Here is a 26,420-nt window from a genome sequence, read left to right on the forward strand (position 1 = left end):
TATAGCTAATTGTTTCAAAGAATCCAAAACTATTATGCAGACTTCAAATCCAATAAGCAAGGAATTTCTAAGTATTTAGGTATCTCTTATTAATATAATAAAGCAAAAAATTGAATTTATTAAGTAATATTTTTATATACTTTTCAAACACCTTAAAAACAGAAAAAAAGACATATCCCAAAACAGGAGGATGATTACAAAGCATATTGCAGCAAAATACATTACAAAAATAAAAGTCTCAATATTATGTTCATTATTATCATGTCTCTCTATATTTAGATACCTTCTTTCCAGAAGTGGCTAATTTACTCCCCAACTAAGGGGATGATAATTACTATTTCAAGTCTATTATAGCAACTAAAACTATACATACTAATTATTATTAATGATTTCAAATCAAGGCAAAAGACTTTTGTACTGCTTCAAGGATAATTCTACCCAAATTCCAGATTAGCAAAGAAAGAAAACTACTTTTACAAACTATTCCTGCAGAATTTGAGTAGATTTAACATGCCCTTCCCACTGTCTCTCTTCACAATGGGATCACAACGAATATCCATGTTGCTTGATTTTTGGTAATGGGCTTCTTAAATGCTTTTGAGATCATAGCCTATCTGTTCACTGACTGGTGAGATTCTGTACCTTCTTCATTTAAAAAATTTTTCTCGTCAGTGTTAAATGCACCATTCTATTGGTTCATTGCCAAGTTCCAACCTGATTCCCGGCTTCTGCTTTCCTTTCCCCTCTCCACAATCTAGTGTTACTGAACCACTTTCTATAAATACAAATGTTCTCCAAATTTCCAAGGCAAGAAGAATTAAGTAGATTCTTTAACATTATTCTGTATTCAGCATCATATCACCATTAGGGCTGGACTTGTCCTGACATGGGCCATAAGTCTGGTCTCTGATCTTGGCCTCTTTTTGGTGCTGGGAAGCACAGATGATTGGCTTATCATCACACAAACACACTCCAGTCCTTCTGGAACAAGACAGCTTGGAGAAATTTACAGGGGTGGACAGTAGCAGGTGTGAGGTTCCTCATTGTCTGTTATAACTTGAGATAGCACAGGAAAACTTAGAGAAGACAATGTCTGATGCAGATAGAAGAACCTTGTCCCTTGGGCTGTGGGGATTTCAAATTGCAGGAGTGAAGAAGAATCAGCCCTCATCCTTTGTGGTCATGCAGTATGATACAGCAGAACGTCTAGTTCAGAACAGAATCAAAGCTAAGTAAGATAAAGCTATCCAGGCTGATTTATTGTCTGTTATCCTAGACAAAAGAAGAATATAATCTTTGAGGCCAGGAAGATATAAATTAGATCCTGCGTGTGCTACTTACTACGTGACCACAGCAAAGTTACTGAATCACGCTAAACTTGTATTTCTGCACTGTTGAGACAAACCACCTACTCATTAGTCATTATGAGGACTAAATGAACAGTACATATCAAGCCCTTAGTACAGTGCCTGGCAAAAAACAGGTATTCAGTAAGTAAAAAGTTGTCTAGTTCCTTTTCCCAACCAAGCAAAGACACGTTTAGAAGAACTATGAATCAGGTCTGGCAATACAAAGAAAATAGGTTTTGCTTCCTTCCCAGCCCGACTTTTACTAAAGATTATCTGTAGCTGTTACTTACGCTTTCTTACCTCCCAAATTCTGTTTGTGGTGGATGGACAGAGATTGCTGCCTCAATAGCTCTTCCCTGACTGTGCTGTATAACAGCAACATGGCTGGGTAAAATCAACCCATCCTCTTTGCCTCACCATTTGTTCTAAGATGACCACATGATTAGACAAGATCCAACAGAGGAAGGCTCAGAAGTGTGTTTTGACGGTTGGGGTTAGTGCTTTACGCAGGTATGATGCCTGGAAATATTCCAGGTGTTATGCCGCCACGAGGAAAGCCAGCCTGAAGATAAAACTGACACAGAAGACAGAGTCAAGACAGGAGTAGAATGGAAGATTATATTGAAACTGAAACCTGCCTGATTGCTGTGCTTTTAAGTATTGTGAATCAAAAACTTTTTTATTTTTATTTTTTTACTTTTTGAAAACATTTTCCCAGCTTTATTGAGGTATAATTTACAAATAAAAATTGTATATATTTAAGATGTATAATATGTTTTAATATACCTCTACATTGCACAATGATTATACCAACCAAGCTAATTCACACATCCATCACTTCACATAGTTACTGTGTGTTTGTGTGTTTGTGTGTGTGTTGAGAACACATTCAGCAAATTTCAAGTATACAGTACAGAACGTGAATTATGGCCACTATGCTGTAATAGAACGTCATCCTACCTTACTGAAACTTTGTACTCATTAACCCAAACCTCCTTATTCCTTCTACCCTCTGGGGCCCAGCAACCACCATTCAACTGCATTTATGAGTCTGACATTTTTCAATTTCAAATATAAGTGAGATCATGCAATAATTTTCTGTCTGGCTTATTTCACTTAGTATAATGCCCTCAAGTTTCATCCATGTTGTCAGAAAAGGTAGAATTTTTAATTTTTTAAGGCTTAATCACATTCTGATGTGTGTATATATAAATGTATATGTGTATATATATGTATATATATGCATATATATGTATATATATGACATTTTCTTTATCCATACATCTATAGGCTATCACTTAGGTTGTTTGTATGTATTGGCTACTGTGAATAATGCTGCAGTGAACGTGGGAGTACACATAACTCTTTGAGATACTGATTTTATTCCTTTAGATATATACCCAGAAATGGTATTTCTGGATCATACAATAGCTTGTAAATTTTTTGAGGAAATTCCATACTATTTTTTATAATGGGTGCACAAATTTACATTCCCACCAAGTGTTCCCTTTTCTACACATTCCCATCAACACTTACCTTTTGTCTTTTTGATAAACGTTTTTATTTTTAAACCAGCTGGCATTTTCTTTTTTTTGCTACCTGTAACCAAAAGCATTTTAACTTACCAATATTTTTACCCACTTTAATCAGAATTCAACTCTCACTCCACCAATACTGTTGTAAAGAGTATCAAATGGCCCACATGGTAGAGAATCCTGCAGATAGTTTTCTTGCTCTTCCATCTTAATCAGCTTTTGAAAGTTAAATTTTTCTTCATATATGCAAGTGTGCTCAAGGATACTTAATGCAGCATTGAGAATAATAGTGAGATGTTGAAAATAACCTACTGATATACCGAATACTGAAAATAATCTACTGATGCACACAATTTCATTTGATTTATTTTTATTATTTTTATTTTAAATATCTTATGTATTTTTCAAATGTATACTTTATGTATTATTAAATTATTTTCTTTATATAATATTTATATTTATTTCAAATATATTTATTTTATAACTTAATTTTAATTTTTAAATTTTGTTTATCTGATGTATGCATTTATTTAATTACTAATTTAGTCACCAATGTGGGACTGAATAAATAAATTATGTGTATTTTTCATAGAATGCAGCCAATGAAAAAGCGAAACAATTCTATATGTTTGCCAAGATATATTAAGTAAAAATAGCAAAGAGCAAAGCAGTGTGAAATTGCATGCTACCATTTTAATTTAAAAAGATGATATTAATTCTTGTGTATGTATAAAATAGCTCTGAAAGGATTCATAATAATGTATTTGGTTGCCTCTGAGAAAAAGAACTAGATGGTGGTGACAGGGGTGTGAGATAAATTACTTTCATTGCATAATGTTTTTTACCTTTTGAATTTATGTTGTGGTTACATAGTAGTTATCATAAATAAATAAATAAACAAATTTAGATAATTTTAAAAATAGAGAAATGTTCAATTCCTGCCAAAATATTGCTATTTACTAGAATTTCATCTTAAAATCTCCCATACGGTCTCTTTTCTACTCATGGTTTTCAAACAATATAAGTCCTAAAAAATCGCACACATCTATATCTTCTTTTTTAAATAGAGGTATAATTGATATATAACATTGTATTAGTTGTACAATACAATGATTTGAGATATCACTTTGCAATATATATATATATATATATATATATATAAAATACAATGTATACTAATACATTGTATTAGTTGTACAATACAATGATTTGAGAATCACTTTGCAATATATATATATATATATATTGCAAAGTGATTATCATAGTAAGTTTAGTTAACGTCCACCAGCACACTTAGTTACTGTCTCTTCTCTTTTGAGTTCCAGACTCTTACTTCATGGCCTACCTGGATATCTCATAGACACTTCAAAAATTGGCAAAACTAAGCAATTCTTCTTAACACTTGTCTTCTCTTTACAAAACTGCTTCTCTCCAAATCTTCCCCCATCTCAGTAAATGCCATCACAATTAACCTTCACTCTCGAGGAAGCTGAGAATTATTCTGCGTACTTCCCTCTCTTAAACTCCATTTCTAATCAATCGCAGATTTCTGTGGTCTACAGCATATGTATATTTCCTATTCTTGTGTCCTACTCTCTAGTGTGACCACTTTAATCCAAGTCATCATCTTTTCACCTAGTTTCCCTCTACCCCTCAAAACCTTCTCCAATGCCATGTCCTCAAAAGTTTTTTTAAAACCACCTGCTTCAAAGTAGACCCTTCTATTATTCTATAAAAAAGTCATTTTTTGTCATAACTTATTAAATTTAAAATTGCATATATGTGTTTGATGTTATTTATATATACTTTCTTGCTGGATTATAAACTCAATGAGGACAGGGGCTGTGTCCATTTTCTCAGGTTCCTATGCTTACAGCCTAGCACAATAACTGGCATGTGGAATATGATTAATAAATTATTCTCAAATAAATGAATAAGTTAAAGAGTGAATGAGCTCTAACCGTGTAGCAGATGTACCAGACGTGGTACTAAGGGGCGATAAGCCTGTCAGGATAAGCATTTTCTAGCATGGACAGATATAAAATGAGTACAAGAGGATGTTTTTATGTATATATAGGGTAGATATGAGCAAATTTATTTGCCAGGGCAGAAAAGAGGCTCCATTGAGGAAATATAGCAATAAATGGAAAAATAAAGAACAGGTTTAATTTTGCCACCTGAAAAATGAGGTGTGTGAATTAGGTGATTTGCTGTAATTATAGGATTCTGCTTCACAAATTTTCCCCAGATTCTGCCCTACAAGGTGAAAACTGCCCTAGATCTTTCTTCTAGAGTATGTCAGGAACACATGTGACATGTGGGTGGTAGATATAAGCATCCTGTCTGTAGGGAACCCGGCGAGGGCAAGTAGTAAATTGTCTTCAGTTCTGGATAAGCCCACTGTGAAGCCACAGCCATGGCAACCCTATCCTGCCACCTCCAGTGTCCGAGCGTCTCAGGCTGTCTACTGCTCAGTCCATAATGTGTTCAAGATTGTTTTTGAAACAAAGGAAACAATAAAATAGAATAACTAACAAACCTTCTTTATTAAATAACAAGGAAACAATCTATATACAATCCCTTTGTCTCTTGCACGTGAGTGCTTCATCCTTCTCCTGTAGAAGGTTACTTCATGTGACCAAAGTGCAAGCACAGCAGCTGGTGTGAATGCACTACAATATGTGACGCTGCCTGACAAAACATGCAGTTCACACTTGCATTCTCAGTCACTGCACATGCAGAGAAAATGCACCATTTCAATTTACAAAGATGTAGGTGAAGAATTACTAGCTTCATTTCAAATGCCCATGTTGTGCCTCCTAACAATTAAACCAGCTGTTACTCTTCAAAATATGTGTCACTTTCTTTGCATTTGGGTCAAACTCCAACTGCGAAGATCCACTGAAGAAATAGAAAAACCCTGCAAATATAGACAAGGAAAATAGATGTTTTTTTCAAATAAATAAATTTAGGAATATACAAAACTCAGAAAAATAGATAACTAGAAATGGAAAGTGTTTATAGAATTGCGCCAAGAACTGTGTTATTTTACATAATTTTTCATTTATTTCTACAATGATCCTGTGAGGTAAGTATATCTAACTCCATCTTACAGATGAGTAAGTTGAGGTTCAGACAGATTTAGATGCTTGTCCCAAGTCACTCAACGAAAAAAAGGATGGAGACAGCACTCCATTCCAGCTCTGTCTGATAGCAAAATCATCTTTGGGTTATTAGGTTATTCTGCTTCCAATCAGATAAAATCCTCTGCTTCTTGGGAAACTACGATCTCTTTTATTTCCTAATACTTCTCCTCCCATTTTCCCACTTTGTAGCTTGAGGGGCATTTCTGGCCTTAGAGAAACGCACAGGACCTGCTATAGCTCTGCTGTCATGGTACTCTGGTTACCTTTCAATAAAGATCATCAGCCTCCACCTATCTATACTTGAGTAGGGAAAAAAAAGTCTTTTTTAAACTTTGGATACATGGACAGGTAAGTATCTGCAATTGTGGGCCAATGTAGGGGATGACTGACTACTCAGAGAAGGTAGAAAAAAAATCTCCCTGGTAATTAGTAGTAGCAAGAGTATGGAATGAAGAGAAAGCCAGCCAACTAGTATTAAACTTGGCCAAACCACTTGAGGGGATTTTTATACTGATATGATAATTTGAAAAGTAATAGCTCTAGGTGTAAGGAAGTGACACTTGAGAACTTTGGTTTTATCTGGATGTATAAAGCAGAGAGATTTGTGTTAATTATCTTTATGATTCAAAACAGCTTATTATATGAAGTAGTTGTATGATTGGTACAAAATTGGCCAGCCGAAATTTGGGGGAGTGAGGAGAGAACTGGTTAAAGAAAATCTGTTATTAAAAATTATTTCCATTCTTCCTTTTCTCTAATGCCATAGAATGTTTCAATTGCCCTATTGCCAACAAAATAAGTATCTTCTTACCAAATGCTTCAAAAACAGCATTAACCTTCGGTTCAACTCCTGGAAAGTCTTCCACTATTGTCCTGGGAAAGCCTGGATCCATGGACTGTTTCTTCTCATCGAATCTGCACCAAATAAAGGAATACAGCTCAGCATTGCATAGAGGCCATGTTACCAAAATTCATAAATCATGTTAGGTTTAATGTGGAATTCTAGTAAACTTTCCAAGCACTGCAAATAAATGTCAAATCTGTCTAGCACTACAAAAATATGTGAATTTAGTGGTACTGGAAACTTAACTCAAACTATATCTTCACCAGGAATAGAGGCACACATTCTGATCTAGAAGATGCTGCTTGTTATTATAGTTCATAAGACTGGGCAGAATCTTAGTCATCTTTCTATCACAGAGACATGAAGATATGAACAAATACATAAAGCGCATTGAGTCATTTTTCTCAAATACGAATTTCAAGTTCTCCACCATGCTTGGCTTATGTGTGCCCTCTCTACCCTGCACATCTGGATTTCCTATGTTTCCTAGAAAAAGGGATTAGAATGAGAAGCAAAGCACAGTAAATGTATTTTGGACTTGTTGGCTGGACCTTGGTGGGTCTGCCCAGATGTCTCAGAGTCTGTGCAGATGGCCAGGAATTAGCTTCTATATGAGTCTTGGGTTCAATCCATGAAACTGGACTGCTCCTGCTCATTGTCCTCTTAAACAGGCAAGGTAATGAGTGAGTGAGGTTAAAAGAAGCCCTTGAGAATCACAGAATAAAGCTGAGAAGGCTGAGAAGATGAGACAAACACCCAACAAGGCCTTTAAGAACGTGGGCAAGGATGTGAAATTGTGGCCTGGATTCTCAGGGCTTCGTTCAAAAAAGAGAAGTCCAGCCGGGTTTGGAGTGCAGCAGGAAAAGCTTCACGGAGGTGGCGGGACTTAAGCCAGGACTTGGGGGTGGATAAGGTTAGGGTAGGTAGAAGGGAGAAGAGGGCGCTCCTGGTAGGTGTGGCAACAGCACAAAGGAAAGCTTCCTCCCAGGGCACATGGCACTCAAAACAGAAGAGCTTAAGAAATGTCTGCTGCCAGGCACCGCTGTAGTTAGTAATCACTTCCTCTACAGTTGTCTAAAGCTCCATCCTTCCTACTGAGCGGGAAGCAGAGCTAAGAGCAAGGCAAGGAATTTCCTTAGAAAAAGGAAGTAAGTTCTCTAGTTCAGTTCCATACAAAGTCATTCCAATCGCATATTACCTCCAGTATTTGTCCTCTACAAAGAAGTATGTTTTCTTCTTTTCCTTATCAAAAACGGCTGCATCTATTTTCTTTACTGTTGAAGGAAAACCCAGTGTTTGGATGCCTCTAGGGTAACCTGCTTGTACCTCATTTCCTCTGATGGCCCAGAACCGATTTCCTGTTTAAAAAAAAAATAATTCAGAATCACATTGAATTTATAACCATTAAGCTTTGCGGTTTTAGAAATATCGTTTAGCACTTTTGATTTTAGAGTAAAAAGAAAGCCAGAATTTTAGGTTTAGTCACCAGCTCAAAGTGAGCATTTAACAAAAATTTGCCTATTGAATGAATGAACATAGATCAAATGAGGGAATATAAAGAAGGCCAATTTATATTCCTGTGTTCATTTTTATCATCTGTAAAATATAAATAAAACAATACCAGTTCCAGGTATTTTTTCATTATCTTAGAGTAATAAAGTAGACAATTTTTGTCATAGTAGAGAAAATTAAAGTCCTATTCAATTTTCCTGTGAGAGGATTTATTTCAACAAATTGAAGAAATTATTATGTAATAATTACCTTTAAAAATGAAAACAATATCCCTGATAGTAACTTCATATGCAGCATCCACTCCTGAAGGAAGAGATGGCCAAAATGAAGAAATCAAATAAAATCCAGGTTCAGGAATCCTTACAGATTTGCGCCAAAAATGTCTGAAACATATGTAAAAAGAAATCAAAATTGAGAAATAGTCTTTCATCTTTAGCATTATTTTCCTCATTGCCCTGCCTCACTCATCTTCCTGCCATTCCCTTATCCTCTAGGCTTGGCGACAGACAGAAATCAAGTTTGCCACTGGAAAAGTATTTTTCTTTTTTCTTCAGAAGACTGCATTGGACTTTCTGCCATAAGATTCCAGAGTAACGACTTTTATAAAACATAAGTTATCCTACAATGCAAGTTAAATGCCTGAGTGTAAGCTTTAAATACCTACAACTCATGCAAAAACAGTGTATATGTTATACCATCTTTCACATTTTTCAAAAGATAGGCAAATGTGTGTATATGTACATGGACTATGTAAGCCTATTTTTATATGTGCATGGAACAATTCTGGAAGGATATACATGGATCTGGGACTGTAGATGAATGTGGGGAGAAATGGGGAACTAAGAGTCAATGAAGTGAGAGAAACTTGCTTTTAACGTTCTTCCTATTAATGAAGTTTAAATATTTTATCATGTGCATATTTATCCAGCAGTGAGTAAATTAATTTATTAAATGTAATGCTATACTGGTGTCATTGTTAAACGGGAAAAAGAAAAAAATTCTGATATAAAGTTCTATTTGTGCCTTTTGAAGAGCAACCATGACTTATAATATTTGGGAACAATTAAAGGACGAGTATCGAATCATTCTAAGTCTTCAAAAATGAACTTGACAATTTTAGGAAAATGTAACAATTAGAACATTAGGTCTGAATAAATTCAGTTCAGAAGAATAATTTTTGTTTTAAATGTTTAAAAGCCTCTATCAAATTTCTGTTTGTTTTCATTTGTAAGCACTGCAGATCAAACAAAAATAGAAAAATATAATTTTCTGGTCTGACCTGTCTTTAAAGAACAGAATTTCTCCCCTCAGAGTGCTGACTGCATCAAAGGACAAAGTAGGATCACACATGGCTGGTGTCTCAGGAGGCACAGATTCTGTGGGCACCACAGGGTCATCAGGGGAAGCAGGGGGAGGTCCTAAAGGGAACAGATATGAGGATGCAAACATTAGGAGAAACGTGATGCTTCTGCCAATGCATATGCTTTCCGAACGTTCTCAGAATACTCTGAGTTGACTCGCAAATGTTTTCTGCAGCATTTTAAAGCTTTCCTGAAGATCACCACTGCAAAGCTACAAGGCCTAATTTTTCCAGCATCACTCACCATACAGGGACTGAATGCCATTCACATCATCCTGAGAAAGGCGGAACCGGGCCAGGTCTGTGAATGGGTTGTAGAGTGGGTACATCAAAGCTTCAGAGTTGGCCGAGTGATAGAGACCCAGGGAATGGCCAAGTTCATGAGCAGCAACAAGGAATAAATTGGTCCCTATTTAAGAAATCGTAAATAAGAGTTTATTCCTTCAATATATGTACATTGCAGATGTCAGCTGTGTATTGTATTTGTTTACTTCCTGGAAGCACACAGGGCTTTTTCGGCCTTGAATTTCGTTAATTGATCCATCGATTGATCGATCACACACTTAATGGAAAGCCAAGTGTATTTCAAAGCTCATTATCGACATCAATCTTTGAGACAGTGTCCAACCATATCCAAATTCCCTCTCCAGCCTCAGAAGCCTATTCACTTCCTGAGAAGCAGGTCTCTTTTCTTGTATTCTGGAGTGGAATGAACCTACTGGTTTAACACATCAATAAATGTTTCTCTTCATTTGTCAATGAAAAGCTAAACACAGTTTCGATGTATTGACATTGGCTGGTTACAGTCTCAGTTAAATGAATCATACCTAGTTTATTCTCGTGAACTCTGAAATCCTTAAACAATCTTTGTGCTGTCATTTGCCATTGGAATATTGCCTGCATAATTTTTCAGCCTCATGATATTTATTCAGTACATATTGGGTTAAAATAATTAATCAAGATAAATGTCATAGGATCTGTAAGATTGATTTAAAAACAAACATGCCAAATCATGTCTAGCATTTGTCTCAAAAGAGATTTTGGCCACACAAACACTAGTCGTGTTCAGATTTTTTTCTTCATATTATAAAAAAAATCAGAATGCTGAAATTGGAAGGCATTGGGTAATTATGATTGACATACCAAGAAAGTCAATTTCACTTTTAAAGTTCTCATCTCAGACTCTGAGGAAATGTTTCTTTGACAAAAAGAAGTTGTTAATCTAATCAAAACAAGAATTTTATTCAGCGCTAACCTCACATCTATACTCCCTACAGAGATAATGTTTGCATTTTGATTATAAATGGCAATTAAGTTTCAGAAGTAGTGTTATTTGTTTTAGCTAATTGAGAACTTTGGAAGCCATTCCTCAAAGTATACAGTTATGAACTGAGAAAATTTCTTCTACCTAAGAAAAGTTCAGACATTTTATTTGGGGGTAAGGTTTTTCCTTCAGAAGGAGTCTATGAAAACCCCTCTTACCCTAGAGAGAGTAAAATGATATTCTAACCAGAAAAACCTAAACTAGAAACTAAGTTTCTGGAAGGAAATTAATTCTCCTTTAAGAATAAATAAGTAAGCAGAGGAAATTTTCCCCACTTGGATATAAGTAATATCTAGAGCACATGTTGGTGTAGATTCAATACAATACATTATCCCTTGGATATCTGCAATTCGATATAATGAGAAATTGTCCTTAAAGACAGTTCTAAGATCACACAGTAACCATGGTAATCAAAGAAATAATGATGCTTCCTATATTGTGCTTATATTAAGACAGAGAACATAATTTTTAGACATCGAACACGTTTTCAATAACCGTTAAAACAGCAATATATTCTGCCGGTCCTTTCCCAACTATAAAACAAACCAATATCATTCTGAGGGATGTATAACTAACCTGATGTATCCTTTGTCCATTTTTCGTCATCATCAAAGTGAGCATCTCCATTAATTCCTGGCCCCGGTGAAAAAGCATGAGCCAAAACCATTCCCGGCCCATCAAAAGGGATAAAGTCTCCATGTTCTAATAGAGAAAAATGTTTTTTATTAGAAAGATAGGTAATGAGAATCTCTTTGCAAACTTTTCCAATAAAACAACACCAGGTAAATGGATGCATCTCAAAATATTTTTGTTGTTAATGTTTGTGTTTGCTTTTTTACCTCTAGCTGCAAAAGTGATCAGTATGTCAGCCTCTCCTTCATAAATCCTGGAGAATGTAAGTGGAGTCACCTCCTCCCAGACTTTCAGAGCTTTTTCGATGGCAGAATCAACAGCATCTCTTGGCAAATCCAGTGTATAATTCACAATCCTGTATGAGAACATGTGAAGAATTTAATATTTTCTCCGGAGAGAATCAATTGTGAAATCTCAGTATCATGTGAAAGCCTCTTGGGATCCATCACCTGTAAGTAAGGCGAGTTTTCCTCCACTTTGGCATGCCGGGAAAAGTACTGAAGTCGCCAACGTCGGGAACTCCGCACCTGGGCATGCGCATCACCTCCAGCGTTTCTGAGTCCAGCTTCCCTGTTACCTCCAACCCCAGGAACTTCTGCATTTCTTGGATTTTTTTAACAACAGGACCACTGTCCTTTCTTCTAACAAACTGTTTCACGTCTTTTGCAAGGTTGTAGTAGTTTTCCAGGTAGTGCTAATGGAATAATAAGTATAGTGTTTAGGTCATTCTTATGTTTTTTTATCCCATATAGTCCTTTTGTGCAGTTGCTCACTTAATCTATTGAAAGTATTCCTTCTGATTGCAGAAATTAAAATAAGCGTCATGTTCTGTTCAATTCTTCAGTTATAGACTCCTCTTCACTTTTGTTTTATCTTTGTAACTAAATAATTCCCACAGCTTAGTTTATTAACAGAACAATGAAAATAAAATGGAAAATCTAGTGAACTTAAAGGAGAAAAACAAAATGAACAGACTTCTTTGGGCATAATTGTATATTTCAGGTACATTTATTCAATTTCCTCAATTTTCCACTTTATGTGTCTCACGAGGACCTGGCTTAAGAAAAAAATGGACAAAACTCTGTGTCTAAACATGACACTAGTAATAGAAAAATCTAGCTAATCTTGCATTGTATCAAAATACCTAGAAGTTCCAAAGCACAATAAATGTCGTACAGCCTCCCCTTGTGATTCATGTTATCTCAAGCCCCAGTGCTGCTGCTGCTATGGTATCTGTGGTCTTAGGAAAATATCTAACACATCTCACTTTTGTTTCTCTGTATACAAAAAGAGGAGCCCAAATCGTGTGATACCGAGAACTTTTTCACACCCAACACTTTATAACTCTATACTTTAAACATTCCTGCACAGTAATTCAAACCACTCTGCATAAGTTTTATAAATGGAAAGCAGAGATGGTTGCCCCACTTGGCCCTGTGAAGGAATGTGAGGGCTGTCTTCCTTAATTACCTGAACAAGGTCCATGCTGTCGTCCCTTGCAGGTCCATTCAGTGGATAAGCTGAGCAAACCACCACCCACAGCAATAGTAGCATTGGAAGATTCTTCATTTCCACTGGCTTTACTCAGCTCTGTGTTGTCTTAATGTCTTGCTCTTTGCCTCTCTTCTTCTAGGTCCACACTCTGGAGCTCAACTTTTATAGAGTGACAGTGTTTGTTTAGATCACCCACAGCTTGACTCATGATTGCTGTCATCCGAATAGCAGCAGGACCATTTCCAAAAATTCCAATACCAAAGTAGTATGATACAAGCTACTTTACTAATTTCTCTCAACCTTTCCAATTTTGCAAGTCAAAATAGTGATTAATCTCCAGGAAATGCTTCCTGTATTGGCAAGGAGAAAACTGGGCTTTTTTTTTTTTCTTTTTACTCTGGAAAAAAAGCAACTGCAATTCACTAGACAATTTATGTTTGTGTGTTTGAAAGAAGCAGGCTGACTTGGTAAAAAGTCAGAATTGTGCGGAACTTTTAAATGTGGTTTTAAGGACATTTAAAATCAAATGTTATAAGATGTAAGTTAATGAAAAGCTATATATATATATATATATATACATATATATATATATATAGCATAATCTATTAGATTCTCTAAAAACAAAAGAAATAACATCTAGAATAAAATTGGACGATAGTGTTCATTTTTTGTGTCTTTGATTTGAAATACCTACTACTGCTTTCTGACTAGGTTTGTTAGTCCTTGATGAGTAAAAACATATAGGTAGGATAGAAAAAAAGATTGTGAAGAAGAAAGTGTATCTATTCTCTTTTGGTTGATCTTAATTCTGTACCCGGTATATTAATGGGCAACAAATTTGTAATATCTGCTCCATAAATACTAGTAAAGTTGAAATAAATTATATTGCTCACTGGACCGAAATACTCCTTTGTCTTTACCACTACAGTTATAAAAAAAAGTTCTCTTTTAATCTCTTTTTCTTCTCCCTAAATCCAAATTAGTAGATACTTTGAAGTTAAAAAAAACAAAAAATTCTAAATTCTATCTTCGTGCTGCTCATCTTTTTTCTGTCTTCTTCCCTCCTCTTTTTTCCGTCTTTTCTGTCTCTTCCCTTTCCTTCCTTTTCTCTGTCAAATAGAGTACTGTTCGTATCAATCGTGTATAAATGCCTGTAGAAAAGACCCTAAACATTCTCAGAAGAAACTTTGTTAAACTTTATTTACAGCCCTCTCACCACCTGCCACACACCTATCTCTCCCATCAATCTCACTTCCCTTACTCTTGCAAAAACAAAAACAAAAACAAAAACAAAAACAAAAACGGAAATATAAAAAGAATGCAAATCGGAGGGAGCAGCAAAATTTACACTTATTAAACATTCAATAAATGTACAACACTTTTGTTCATCACCACACCTTTTTTCTTTGCTTCTTTGCTTGTTTGTTTACTAAAAAGAAAAACATCCTAGGAATGTGTAGTAAGTAAAATGATGAATAAGAATGTGCACTTAGTGGACATTTAATAAGTTTTGCTCCCTCCCACTTGTGTCCTTTTTGCATTTTCTTTTTTTGCTTTATTTTTGAATGTTTCTTAATAAACACTAGAGAGATTTCATCCAATATGTGTAAATAATGGAATAGGATTTCATATGATAATAACATCCCTGTAGCAGGAGGTGCCCAGATGCCTGAGATCACTTGGCAGGGGCTACGCATCAAATTTAAGCATCCATTTTTAGACTAGATTCTGTCTAAAGGCAATTCAGAACTAGTGTTCTACATTTCTTTTGGGGAAAAAGCCTGTGTCCTTTCTTGATTGAAATAAAGAAAAAATATTTGTTCACACTGATGTCAGGATAGCTAAGAGCAGTGGAGTGGTAGCAGGGCCTGTACCAAAATGAATTCCAGGAAGAAATAATAAAGTCAGACGGAAAAGGAAGTAAGAGATTAAAAGCAGAAGAGCTGTGGCAGCCACAATAGTCAATTCCTTCTACATTAAGGCTTTTTTTTTAAATAAAATTTCTCTAGCGTCATAACTTAAAAATGTTTTTTTTTAATTTAAAGGGAAGCATGACAGATATTTTATTTTTCAACTGCTTCAATGTAATTGGCAAAATGGGCCATGTTGTTCCTGAAATAAATACAGAAGTCTGACAAATGCAGAACTTTGTCATCTTTTCAAGCAGCTTCAGAGACTTCTCTGCGAGTTTGTCCTCAAGCCCCAGGAAGAAGTCATTATTTATTTCTTGATGGTATCATGGACCTGCCTCTGTTGCTGATTTTTCACACTGAATTACTGTATATTGGTTTATTTATATGCCTCCCTTATACTACTCTATGTTCTTGACAGTAGGGACTGTGTCTCATTTATTTCTGTACTCCGGATACTTAGCATGGTGACTCGCATATGGCAGGTACCCAAAAAGTGCTTAGAGAATTAATTAATATATTAATGATGAATGAAAGGCTCACAGCACATTCATACAGGTGAATGAAAAGCTAAAAAATTTACAAATCATGCATATGTCTCTAAATTCCCAGATTTTACATGTCATATTTACCAAATACCCTAATAACTGAATTTTAAAGAAGTTTCAGTTTCTCAGAAAATGATTAAAGTTGCAAATGCATTAATGAGAAGGAAGGGGTTAATTATAAAGAGCGACTGAGTGGAAGAAAGAAGAGAGGGGAGGGGCAGATAGGAAGGGAGGGAGGTACTGGGGAGGAAGAGAGAGAAGGGGAAAAGAAAGAAAGAAAGAAGAGAGAGAATACGTACACTAGATGTAGAGCGTACCTGTGAACATCAGAAAAAAAGGGCTTTTCAACACAGAAAAGAAAACCACTTCTACAGAACAATCATTTGTTATATGACTACTGTCATAGATCTAACTTCTGGGAATCAGAGACCTGGAAGTAAACTTAAAGTCCAAGTAATATTTTACCTGATAACTTTTCACATTTGTCACCCTATTTATCATGCTTCTCCATGACTAATCAGATAATACATGATCCTTGCTGCCTCCAGCTGATATTATTCTTTCAGCTATACATTCATTTATCAAGAGTTTGAATCTTAAATTCTTCAGAATACCCAAACTGAGAGTGTAAATTTGGAGATAATATTTAAAAAGGAAATTTAGAGAAAAAGTGACCAAATTAGTTATTTAAAAATAGAAGAGAAGGAAAGATGAAATGAAGGAACGAAGGAAGGAAGGATATAATCTAATAGAGATGACTCCTGCATAATTAATTCTATAAGGCATAAAGAAAGAAGCTGTACAAGAATTATGTTTCTACAAAACATTTTAATTAAAATGTTTTTAAAACGTTTCTATAAAACATTTCAATGAAAGTTTTTTATGTTTCAATAGAATTTTATATTTTTATTATAAAATTCAGAATATGGAAAAAAGTAGAAAGAAAAGAAATCATTTATAGTTATGCCGTAAGAAACAAAAAAACACTACTAACACGTCACTGTACTTTCTCTTAATTTTTAAATACCTGTATATTCTTTTGTACATCATGATTGTCATGAGAAATTTATGAAATTTTATCTATTCGGAATCTCAGAATTTTAAATCAGACCATATATGCTAATTTCATGCCTGTTTAATTTAATGCCACAGAAACTTTTAAACCTTTTTAGTTGGAAGGTGAACTAGAATAGAAAAAGAGAATTAGGAACAGAGAACACCTGCACATGGATAGCTAAGTCTTTTTCATTTATAAATGCTTAATGACTCACATCACTCAACATAAATGGTAAAAAATGATGAAATCCTTCATTCAAATTCCTTAGCAATGACAATGGCCTGTATATGGCTCTAGGCAGCTTTGATTTTACCAAACGAAGGAGAGCATTTTGTAATATTCTTGGCACAAATATTCCAATTGTGCAAACAGAATAACACTAACTGAAATTGTTAGTGGTACTCCAACAGGCAAGTACATTCCCATTTGACTGTAGGGTTGAAACTGTTGCAGGAGAAACACTTCTTCACACATGAGGATGAGGGTAGAAGCTGAAGGGGAATGGGTGTGAGAAATAGAGTGGACCAAACATAACCCCAGACTGCCTAATCTACCAGACAAGCTATCTTTTAATTAAAAAACTGACTTTATCGAACAAACTGAGGAAAGGCAGCTCTAATTAAGCCTTTTATAGTCTGACCTATGGATTCTGAAATTGTTCATTTTGAGTCAGTTGGCAGTTGTATGTCTTCATGTAATTTTTTTCCAGGGTGGTTCAGAAGAAATGTACTGATTCTGGCATGTCTGAGCATCTCTTTATTTATCCACTTTTAGGGGAGAGATCTTGGATGGGTATAAAATTCTAGGGTCACAATTTCTCTTTTCTCTTTCAAAATCAACACCTATCTAATAGAGAGACACAGCTTCAGTGTTTTCAGTTCATAGAAAAATAAATGTCCTGGTTGCTGAGAAAATATGTGAGAAGCAAAATATTTTCCTAATTTTTTCAGATGACCAGAAATTATTGAGGTTTTATAAGACAAACATAGATAGACCCCCAAATCTTTTTTTTTCCACTGCAGTGTTACTGTTCTTATAAGCAGTAAAAAGCTCATTCTAAAATAAGCAACTTTGTTTCCAATGTTATAGTATTTTTTTTCTTTTCATTTTAAGTTCTATAGTAAAAGTTCAAGAAAGGTTTCTTCAGTGGCTCTAGCCAGTGTCTTTTGTTTTAAAAAAAAGTTATATCTATATATAATATGAATAAGTATGCTCATATTATATATAGTTTTGTGTTTTACATTTAGGTCTGAGATACATTTTAAGTTAATTTTGTGAATCATAGAAAGTCTATCTCAATTCATTTTTTAAAATTTTTAAATTTTTTAATTACTGTCGCTATTCAATATTGTCTTAGTTTCAGATGTACAGTATAGTAGTTAGACACTTATATTACTTACAAAGTGATCCCCCTGGTAAGTCTAGTACCCACCTGGCACCCTACAAAGTTATTACACTATTATTGATTATATTCCCTATACATTCTTGTGACTATTTTGTAACTGCCAATTTGAAGAAAGGAGATGATACAGACAGAAGAAGAATAGACAGGACCAAAATAAATAAATAAATAAATAAATAAATAAATAAATAAATAAATAAATAAATAAGAAAAGGTGTAGCATGACATTGAGTATTGTAAACTGAAGAATTAAAACTAGCTAGTCTGAAGTTAAGGTTGAGTTCCTTTCATTGTGACTTGGCAGATCTTTGCCTAGTATGGAAATAAACAAAGACCAACCAAATGGGAACAAGTAACTGTAATTTATTCAGAGCTTGCTATAGCATCACTTGTGTTTTGGCAGAAACTCAACATCAGGCAAAGGAGTGGGAAACTTTACAATGGAAAAAATGGAAGACCTCATGTATATCCTGATTGGAGGCTGTCAGCATAGGAAAGCTGTAGGTAGGATAACTAGAAGTGGGGCATTCTATGCTATTGGTTAGGGGTACATATTTGACTCTTTTTGATTGATCCTCTATTGGAAACAAAGACAAAAATTAGAGAAACTGTCAGCTATTAATCAAGTCTTGGCCATTTTGGACTGATTGTCATAGAGGTTATTATTTAGCTTCCTGGATTGTCACTAAAGATAGCAATCTGGCTTCCTGAAAGCCTGACTTACAACAGCTAACTTCCTAGGTTGTTTACTGTAGATAAGGGGGTTGCTTTCTTAAGCAGTTTACTACAGGTTAAGTGTCAAAGTTTTATTTTAATATGTGTTCTGGCCATTGTTCGTTTGTATATTTAGTATTTCACTAGAAAAGCTGTCTCTAATCTATGGCTTATGCACTTCTACAATAGATCAAAAGCTGTCTCTAATCTATGGCTTATGCACTCCTACAAATTAGGGAATTTATCCTTGGCTGAATGACCTCTTCTTTTGCTACCCACATATTCTTTGCTTAAATTCTGAAATTCATAAATACTTTATTCTTGGGGTTAGGTTAAATACCTGTAACTAGTAATGTTTATTGCCCTGGTGAATTTGTGGTAATAGTCTTAGGTACTGCTTTGCCATGGCTCTGACACCTCATCTTCTTTTGAGTCATGATTTGTTAATGTTGACACATTTTTGAATGGATCACACTATGCAAGAATGACAGAATGAAATTTCGTGTTGTAGCAATAGCAAAATCAGGGTTGGATGTATACCAAGGCAGAGCTAACTCACAAATCCACAGAGCTGGAATTGGTTGCCAGTTTACTCTCCATTAAAATTATATTGTGAGAAGAATAAAATTGGGGGTCTGAACTTTTATTCTGAACTTTCATTATTTTGTAAGGTTTTGGGTAATTAATGTCTCTGAATCTTCTCAGAGTGTGTAATGTGGTCAGATATATTTTCAGAACTATTCTTTAAGAAAGGAAAAAACCACTATATACTGATCATCTAGTATGTGCCAAACACGTTACATGCATTATACCTAATCTTTACACTTACATTGCAAGGTAAAGATCAGTATTCTCATTTCACAGATAAAAAATTGGAGCTCAGAAAAGTTAAAACATTTGTTTGAGTCCACATACACCGTGAGTAGCAGAGATGCTGCGAGTGTTTTCCATCAAAACCAAAACAGAAACAAGAGTTTGCAGTGTCTGCAAATTAACTCCAATCCCTGTATCTCATCTGTTTATGACACCCACTTAGTCTGGACTTAACCCTTCCCACAAATTTCCTCTCTCAAATTTTCAAATTCTTGAAAACTGAATCCTGGACATGTCTCTTAATCCAATATCTGTCTGACAATTAGTTCTCAGTTTTGAGGGCTCTCATCGATTTCTGACCTTTTGACTTTCCTCTCCCTTTCTTAAGCCCAGTCTTTCCTAGCCATTATCCTTTCCTCGTGCTCCCCAGATGTGACCCAGTTAGGATACATGTCTATGAGCAGTTACTACGTGTCACTAAGATTCAAAAATCCACAAAGCCTCCTCATTCATCAAGATTGGTCACTGTTTCAATTCCAGAAAAAACATCAGCAAAATCTTGCAACCATGAATTCCTAAGTGTTTGTGAAAAAGGCCAAAACTAAAGTTCTGAGCATAAACACACAGTTCGGTACCTTTGTGGCCTGAAACATATTTCACAACCCTTGTTTCTTTTGAAAGTCGTATTTTATTCAATTACAATATAAGAACATGCAGTTCCAGGTCATGAGTTTGGAGCATGAGTGGAAAAACCTCTCCTTAAACCTCACTTATATTTACATCTCCCTTAAGAGATTTTATTGTTGATGTGATTGCTCCAAAAAAGTACATAATAGAAGATCTTTGTTGTCGTTGATAATTTATTCATCATTTTATTTTGTCTAATTGGACCACACAGTATCAGATATTGCCTCTTGTTAGTTAAGATTATTAGCCAAGAGAATCAAAGTGGCATAGTAGAAAGAGCATAAGTTTGGGGTTAAACAGCCCTCAGAATCTTAGTCTGCACTTACTAGTTCTGTGATACAAAACTGCTTATCTTCTCCATGCCCTTTTTTCTTCATTCTTAAAATGGCATTAAAAATGTCCATTCTACAAATTTGATATATAAAACAGGAAAAATATATAAATTTCTTGCCACATAATAAACATTATTATTCATAACAATTTAATATCTAGAGCGGTGGCAAAAAATTAGGTGATTGTATTTCTAACTTTGGATGGTCTTTAGTAGTTGGGAAAAAGGGAAATATGGAGAAAATGGAAGAGGGTCTACATGGGCTCTCTACCTGCCTTGTAGGTCAGAGTGGTTATTGGGGTGTGACTATACCTCTTGGGGAGGAAAGCAGCAAAACTGAGCATTTCTGAGTTAAGAGGAAGTTGAGATGGGAAGAAAAAAAATTCAGCTGAGTAGCTAGTAAGTGCCAGGGCTTCACCTGTGTTAATCCTCAGAGCAAACCCTGAGATTTGAAAAGGTAAACTAACTTTCCTAAAATCACCCAGTGAGTCACAGTGCAAATTTTCTGACTTAACAATGGGCTTTGTACAATCAGTCACTGCCCACAACTCTGCCTTCCAAGATATTTGCAACAGGTCAAGAGATAAGCCATACCTTCACTTCCTGCAGTACAGCATATGATGTATTCTGAAGGTTTCTTTCACTGTACAACAACTTCAGGCTTAATAAAACCCACTTTTTAATGCTTTCCTGGACTTGTAGGAGATAATGGAAGTCTCCAGGGTTTCCCTAGTGCCCCTATACACAGACACACATAGACACAGACACACATAGACACAGACACATATAGACACAGACACAGACAGACTCACGCACACACACATGCGCATGCACACGCACACACACACACACTGAGCTGAAGCTAGATTAAGGATGAGTGAGAAGGTAGCAAAGAACAAATGGGAACAAAAAGTAAATTCTCTAATGTCCAAACAAATGACTATGGTAGAAGGACTTCCATGAGGATACTAAATCTTGAACAATCTGTGAGGTGAAGGATCTGTATCTAAAGTTCCTGCCACAGATCCTAGAAAGAGACCAAAATAGCTCTAGATGAAAAAAATCCCGTTGCTTTCTAATAGAAGCAATAACCAATATTCTTAAGAAAAATGCACACCTTCTTTAGACTCTAGATTGCTGCAAATTAAAACTAAAATTGAGCTCACAGTCAAAGTTCATCTAACACACAAAGATACCAACTCTAGGACTGAAAGTCAATAACAATAACTGGAATTCAGCAAATAGCAGACTTAGACCGACAAGGTATTTGGATATTTAAATGATCAAATCCAGACTATATAACAATAAAGAATTTAAGGTACAAAGAAGTAAATAATGGAATCACAAAAATGAACAAGCAACAAGGGACTAAGAAATGACCAAATCTGAAAATGAATCAAATGGAAATTCACATTTTTCATTTGCTACTTTTAAATATTTTTCATCTCTATGTTATGTCTGTTTTCCATTAAATCCTTGAAAAATACTTATAACTGATTTTAAAGTCCTTTTTCGGAAACTTTATACACTGCTGGTGGGACTACAAATTGGTACAGCCACTATGAAAAACAATATGGAGGTTCCTCAAAAAACTAAGAATTGATCTACCATATGATCCATCAATCCCTCTACTGGGTATTTACCCGCAAAGACTTGAAAACTCATGTCCAGAAAGATATTTGCACACTGATGTTCATAGCAGCATTATTCACAGTGGCCAGGACATGGAAGCAACTGAAGGGTCCTATGGATAGATAATTGGCTAAAGAAGCTGTGGTACATATATACAATGGAATATTACTCAGCCATAAGAAGAGATGAAATACTGCCATCTGTGACAATATGGATGGACCTCAAGATAATCATGCTAAGTGAAATAAGCCAGACAGAAAAAGTTGAAAATCACATGATATAACTTATATGTGGGATATAAACCTAAAAGCAACAAATGAACAGGACAAACAAACAGAGACTCATGGACATGGACTATAGGATAGTGGTTACCAGAGGACTAGTGGTTGTTAAGTAGGGTGGAGAAGGAGGCGGGAGGTAGACGGGGTAAAGGGGGTCAAATATCGGGTTTAGGGGAGGATGAAGTTGGTAAAGGGGATCAAATATACGGTAGCTGAAGGAAACTGGATGTTGGGTGGTAAACACACAATAGAATATGCAGATGTCAAATGATAATGTACACCTGAAAATTATATAATCGTATTAACCAATGTTACCCCCAATAAACTTAACTAACTAACTAAATAAATGAAAATAAATAAATTTCTTTTTTTGCTAATTTCATCATTTTGTCACTTCTGTGTCTGTTTTTGTTGGTTAATTGTTCTTATTATGGGTCGCATTTTTCTACTTCTTTGCATGTTCAATAAATTTGTATTGGATGCTAGACATTGTGAATGTTATACTGCTAGGTGTTTAGCTTTTTATTTTTTTAAAGGTGTTCAATTTAGTTTTGGCAGGCAGCTATGTAATTTGCAAATCCCCTCAATCTTTTCAGAATTTTATTTTAAGCTTTTTTAGTGTGGATCTAGCCTTTCAATTAAGAGAAGTTCACTGAATGCCCCAAGTGCTCAGTATCTTGCCACTCTTGCTGGATGGAACTCAAGTCTCTTCCAGGCCTCTGTAATCTCTGGGAATTGTTCAGTCTACTGCTTCTTGATGGTGCATATGCTGCTCATCAGCATATTCAAGTGGACGCCTCTACCAATTCTGGGGGCTTTCTTTGTATGGGTCCTTCCTCTTCTATACTCTTCTCTGCAAATTATAGCCACTTCCACCTCCCTGAACTTTAATATCAGTCTCCTCAACTCAGTGAGACCACTGTGTTCTGCTGGGTTTACTTCCCCTGTGCTGTGTCTTGGAAAACACCTAACGACAGAAAGCAGGGAAGATTTGAGAGCCTGCGTCATTTGTTTCTCTAGACTGCATAGTGTCCAATGAATAGAATCAACTGTTTCTACATTTTTGCCCAGTTCTCTAGTTGATCATAGCGGGAAGGAAAATTCAGTACTAGTTATTTCAATATGACCAGAAACAAAAGTAATCCTCGGAAGTTGTATTTACATACTAAAACATAATAAAACAAAAATCTTAGATTTTAATCTCCATGAGCTGGGAGTTTTCTTGCAGAAGTAAGCACAATCCTTTTTTATTTGATACATTATAACCTTCTTAAAATATTTAGATATTTGAATAACAAAACTATGCTCTAGAAAGTCACTCCTAGAAATGATGTATACTATAAAGACTATTACTTATGCTTCTGCTGGGATATCCCATTAACTTCTAAATTGGTATTTTCCATCTATCCACTGAAGAATCCAACATTTAAATTTCTGGACCAAACCACTTTTCTGGACCTCGATTCCATTTCATTACCTACTGGACATCCCTGCCTGAATTTCTCAAGGCTCCCCAGACTCAAAATGGGAGGATGGACAAAATAGGTGAAGAGGATTAAGCAGTAAAAACTTTTAGTTTTAAAATAAATAGATCACAGGGATTTAACAAGCAGCATAGAGAATATACTGTAATAACTTTTTATGGTGACAGAAGGTAACTGGCCTTAGGGTAGTAATTACTTCATAACATATATAAATATTGAATCACTATGTTGTACTCTTAAAAGTAATATAATATTTTAAGTCAATTATACTTCACAAAAAAAGGCTCCCAGACTAAACAAATTCAATTATTTTGATTCCATCTAGCAGACTACCACCTCCTCAATAATCTGCTTTTCCTTCTCTAGTCCCTATTCAAGGTCATTTCTCAAACCAGATCCTTAAATATCATTCTATATTATTCCTTTTCAGTCATACCCCACATGCAAAACACTAAACGAATTCTATTAATTTTCCCTTCTAGCTGTTGTAATGTCACCTCTGTCCTCCCCATGGCTATAATTCAGGTTTTCAGTATTTTTTGCATAGAGTAGTAGAATAGTATAATAGTTGTTCTCCTCTGTATCTAGCCTTAATTCCTTATGATTTATCTTCATAGTTCCAACAAAAAATCTTCTAAAATGCAATTTAGTCATTTCTACCCATCTTAAATTTAAAAAGTCATGTCACTTATGAAATAAAAATCAAACTCATGACAGTAAAGGTCTTTTGTGATTTAGTGTCTTATCTCTTGCTGTTTCTTCTTTTATTTTTTTATGCTCCAAATTAATAAAAATTAGTCTTTGTGTATAATGGGTCTTCTGCCTGGAATACATTTAGCCCACTTTTCCACTTAAAAATTCCTCTCATGTTTTAAAACAGATCTCAAATATTGTTTTCCACACTATTCTGTGTTCCCTGAATCCTGTAGAGATTGACTCACTCTTATATTTTGTACATGCTTTTATTAGTGTATCTACTTTGTTGCTTAATAACTTGTTTTCATGTCTCTCTTTTAGTTTACCATAGTTTGTGCCTTTCAAGGCAGAAAGTTTCTTAGTCATCTTTGAATCCCTCATGCCTATCACAGGATCTAGAATCTAGCGGATTCTCAATAAATATTTTTGAATGAATGAACAAAATAAAAAAGTGAACCTCAGAAATTGTATGTCACCCAGATGTGGCATATCATTTCTTTCTTTTGTATAGGGGCAGTGTTCATCACTGCATTGTTAGAAGGTAAAGAGGCAGACAAGATCAGGAAGGCTAGACTCTAGTTGTGTCAAGCTTGAGGAGTTAACTATTAATCAGTGGTCTTCTGCACCTGGTAATCTAAAAGATTGGCAGGACTCCGCCCTTTCCTGTTGGCTAACTTGCACTAAAGTATAATTTTTTAAGAAGTTAAAAATTATTTTCTTCCAAATGTAAAATAAACATGGTAAAGATATTATTCAGTTCTCTAACTAATGAGGAAATTAGTTCACATAAGGATGTGCAGAACAGATATCTATGCAGTAAAAAATGCTAAAATAAATTTTCTAATGTCATAAATGCATTAATATTTTTTAGGGCAATAATATGTAATGTTTTGGGTTGTCTATCAGATGGAAAACAATTGTATCTCTAATAGATAACCTTTATTTGCATTGCTATATAAAAGAAATATTTGCATTATTATCTGTTTTCTATTATTTGTATCTTTACAGAGTTATGAAATATCCAGGTCGTTGGAAAATCAAAGCTACACACCATCATAAAATCAGCTTCTTTTCAGAAGACCCATTAGACAGTGTCCAGCACTCCATTATAAAGACACCTGTAGTTTCCAAGTCTTGGTTTTCCACTGACATTAGCAAGATATCACTACTATCTTTTCCAAAGAGAAATGATATTCCTGTCTGGACACATAAAGAATTCTTCTAATATTTTAAAGACTTTTTAATTGAAAGGTCAAATAAAAGAGGGATGGTGTGCCAGTAGTTTTTATTTTAATTTTTTTTTTCACTTTATAAATTCGAAAGGAAGAATTTTGTGGTGGTTATTAACACAGATTCTGGAGTCAAACTGCCTGGCTTTGAATTGCAGCTTCAAGGTTATGTGACCTTGGGCAACTTAGTTCACCGTTCAGTGCCTCAGTTTCCTCATTTGAAAAATGTGAGTGATAGTATTTACCTCATATTTGTAATAAGGATTAGGTAATTACTTATTAATAATAATAAATTTATTTATTATTAATTATTATAGAAGTTTCTTTTTGTGTGTGTACAGCATTTAGAACAGTGCCTGGCACATGGTTAATATTTTAAGAATTTGTTAAACAAAATTTGAAAATAAAACACAAATGGAGGCAGAAGGAGAAAAGGCTC

The 26,420-nt window shown here is 35.0% G+C and overlaps 1 protein-coding gene across 1 annotated transcript; it reads right to left on the reverse strand.

Moving 5' to 3' along the window:
• Window positions 1–5,491: 5,491 nt before the first annotated feature.
• LOC120599686 (stromelysin-1-like) lies at window positions 5,492–13,454 on the reverse strand. Its single transcript, XM_039858778.1, has 10 exons — window positions 13,174–13,454; window positions 12,153–12,397; window positions 11,910–12,058; window positions 11,647–11,772; window positions 9,991–10,155; window positions 9,666–9,804; window positions 8,636–8,769; window positions 8,073–8,232; window positions 6,842–6,945; window positions 5,492–5,804 (listed from the first exon to the last, which is right to left on the reverse strand). Exons 1-10 carry the CDS (start codon window positions 13,270–13,272, stop codon window positions 5,704–5,706), a joined length of 1,422 nt encoding a protein of 473 aa, XP_039714712.1. The 5' UTR covers window positions 13,273–13,454; the 3' UTR covers window positions 5,492–5,703.
• Between the last annotated feature and the right edge of the window lie 12,966 nt (window positions 13,455–26,420).

This window comes from Pteropus medius, unplaced genomic scaffold, assembly GCF_902729225.1.
Source record: "Pteropus medius unplaced genomic scaffold, Ma_sr-lr_union100, whole genome shotgun sequence".
Taxonomy (NCBI): Eukaryota; Metazoa; Chordata; class Mammalia; order Chiroptera; family Pteropodidae; genus Pteropus; species Pteropus medius.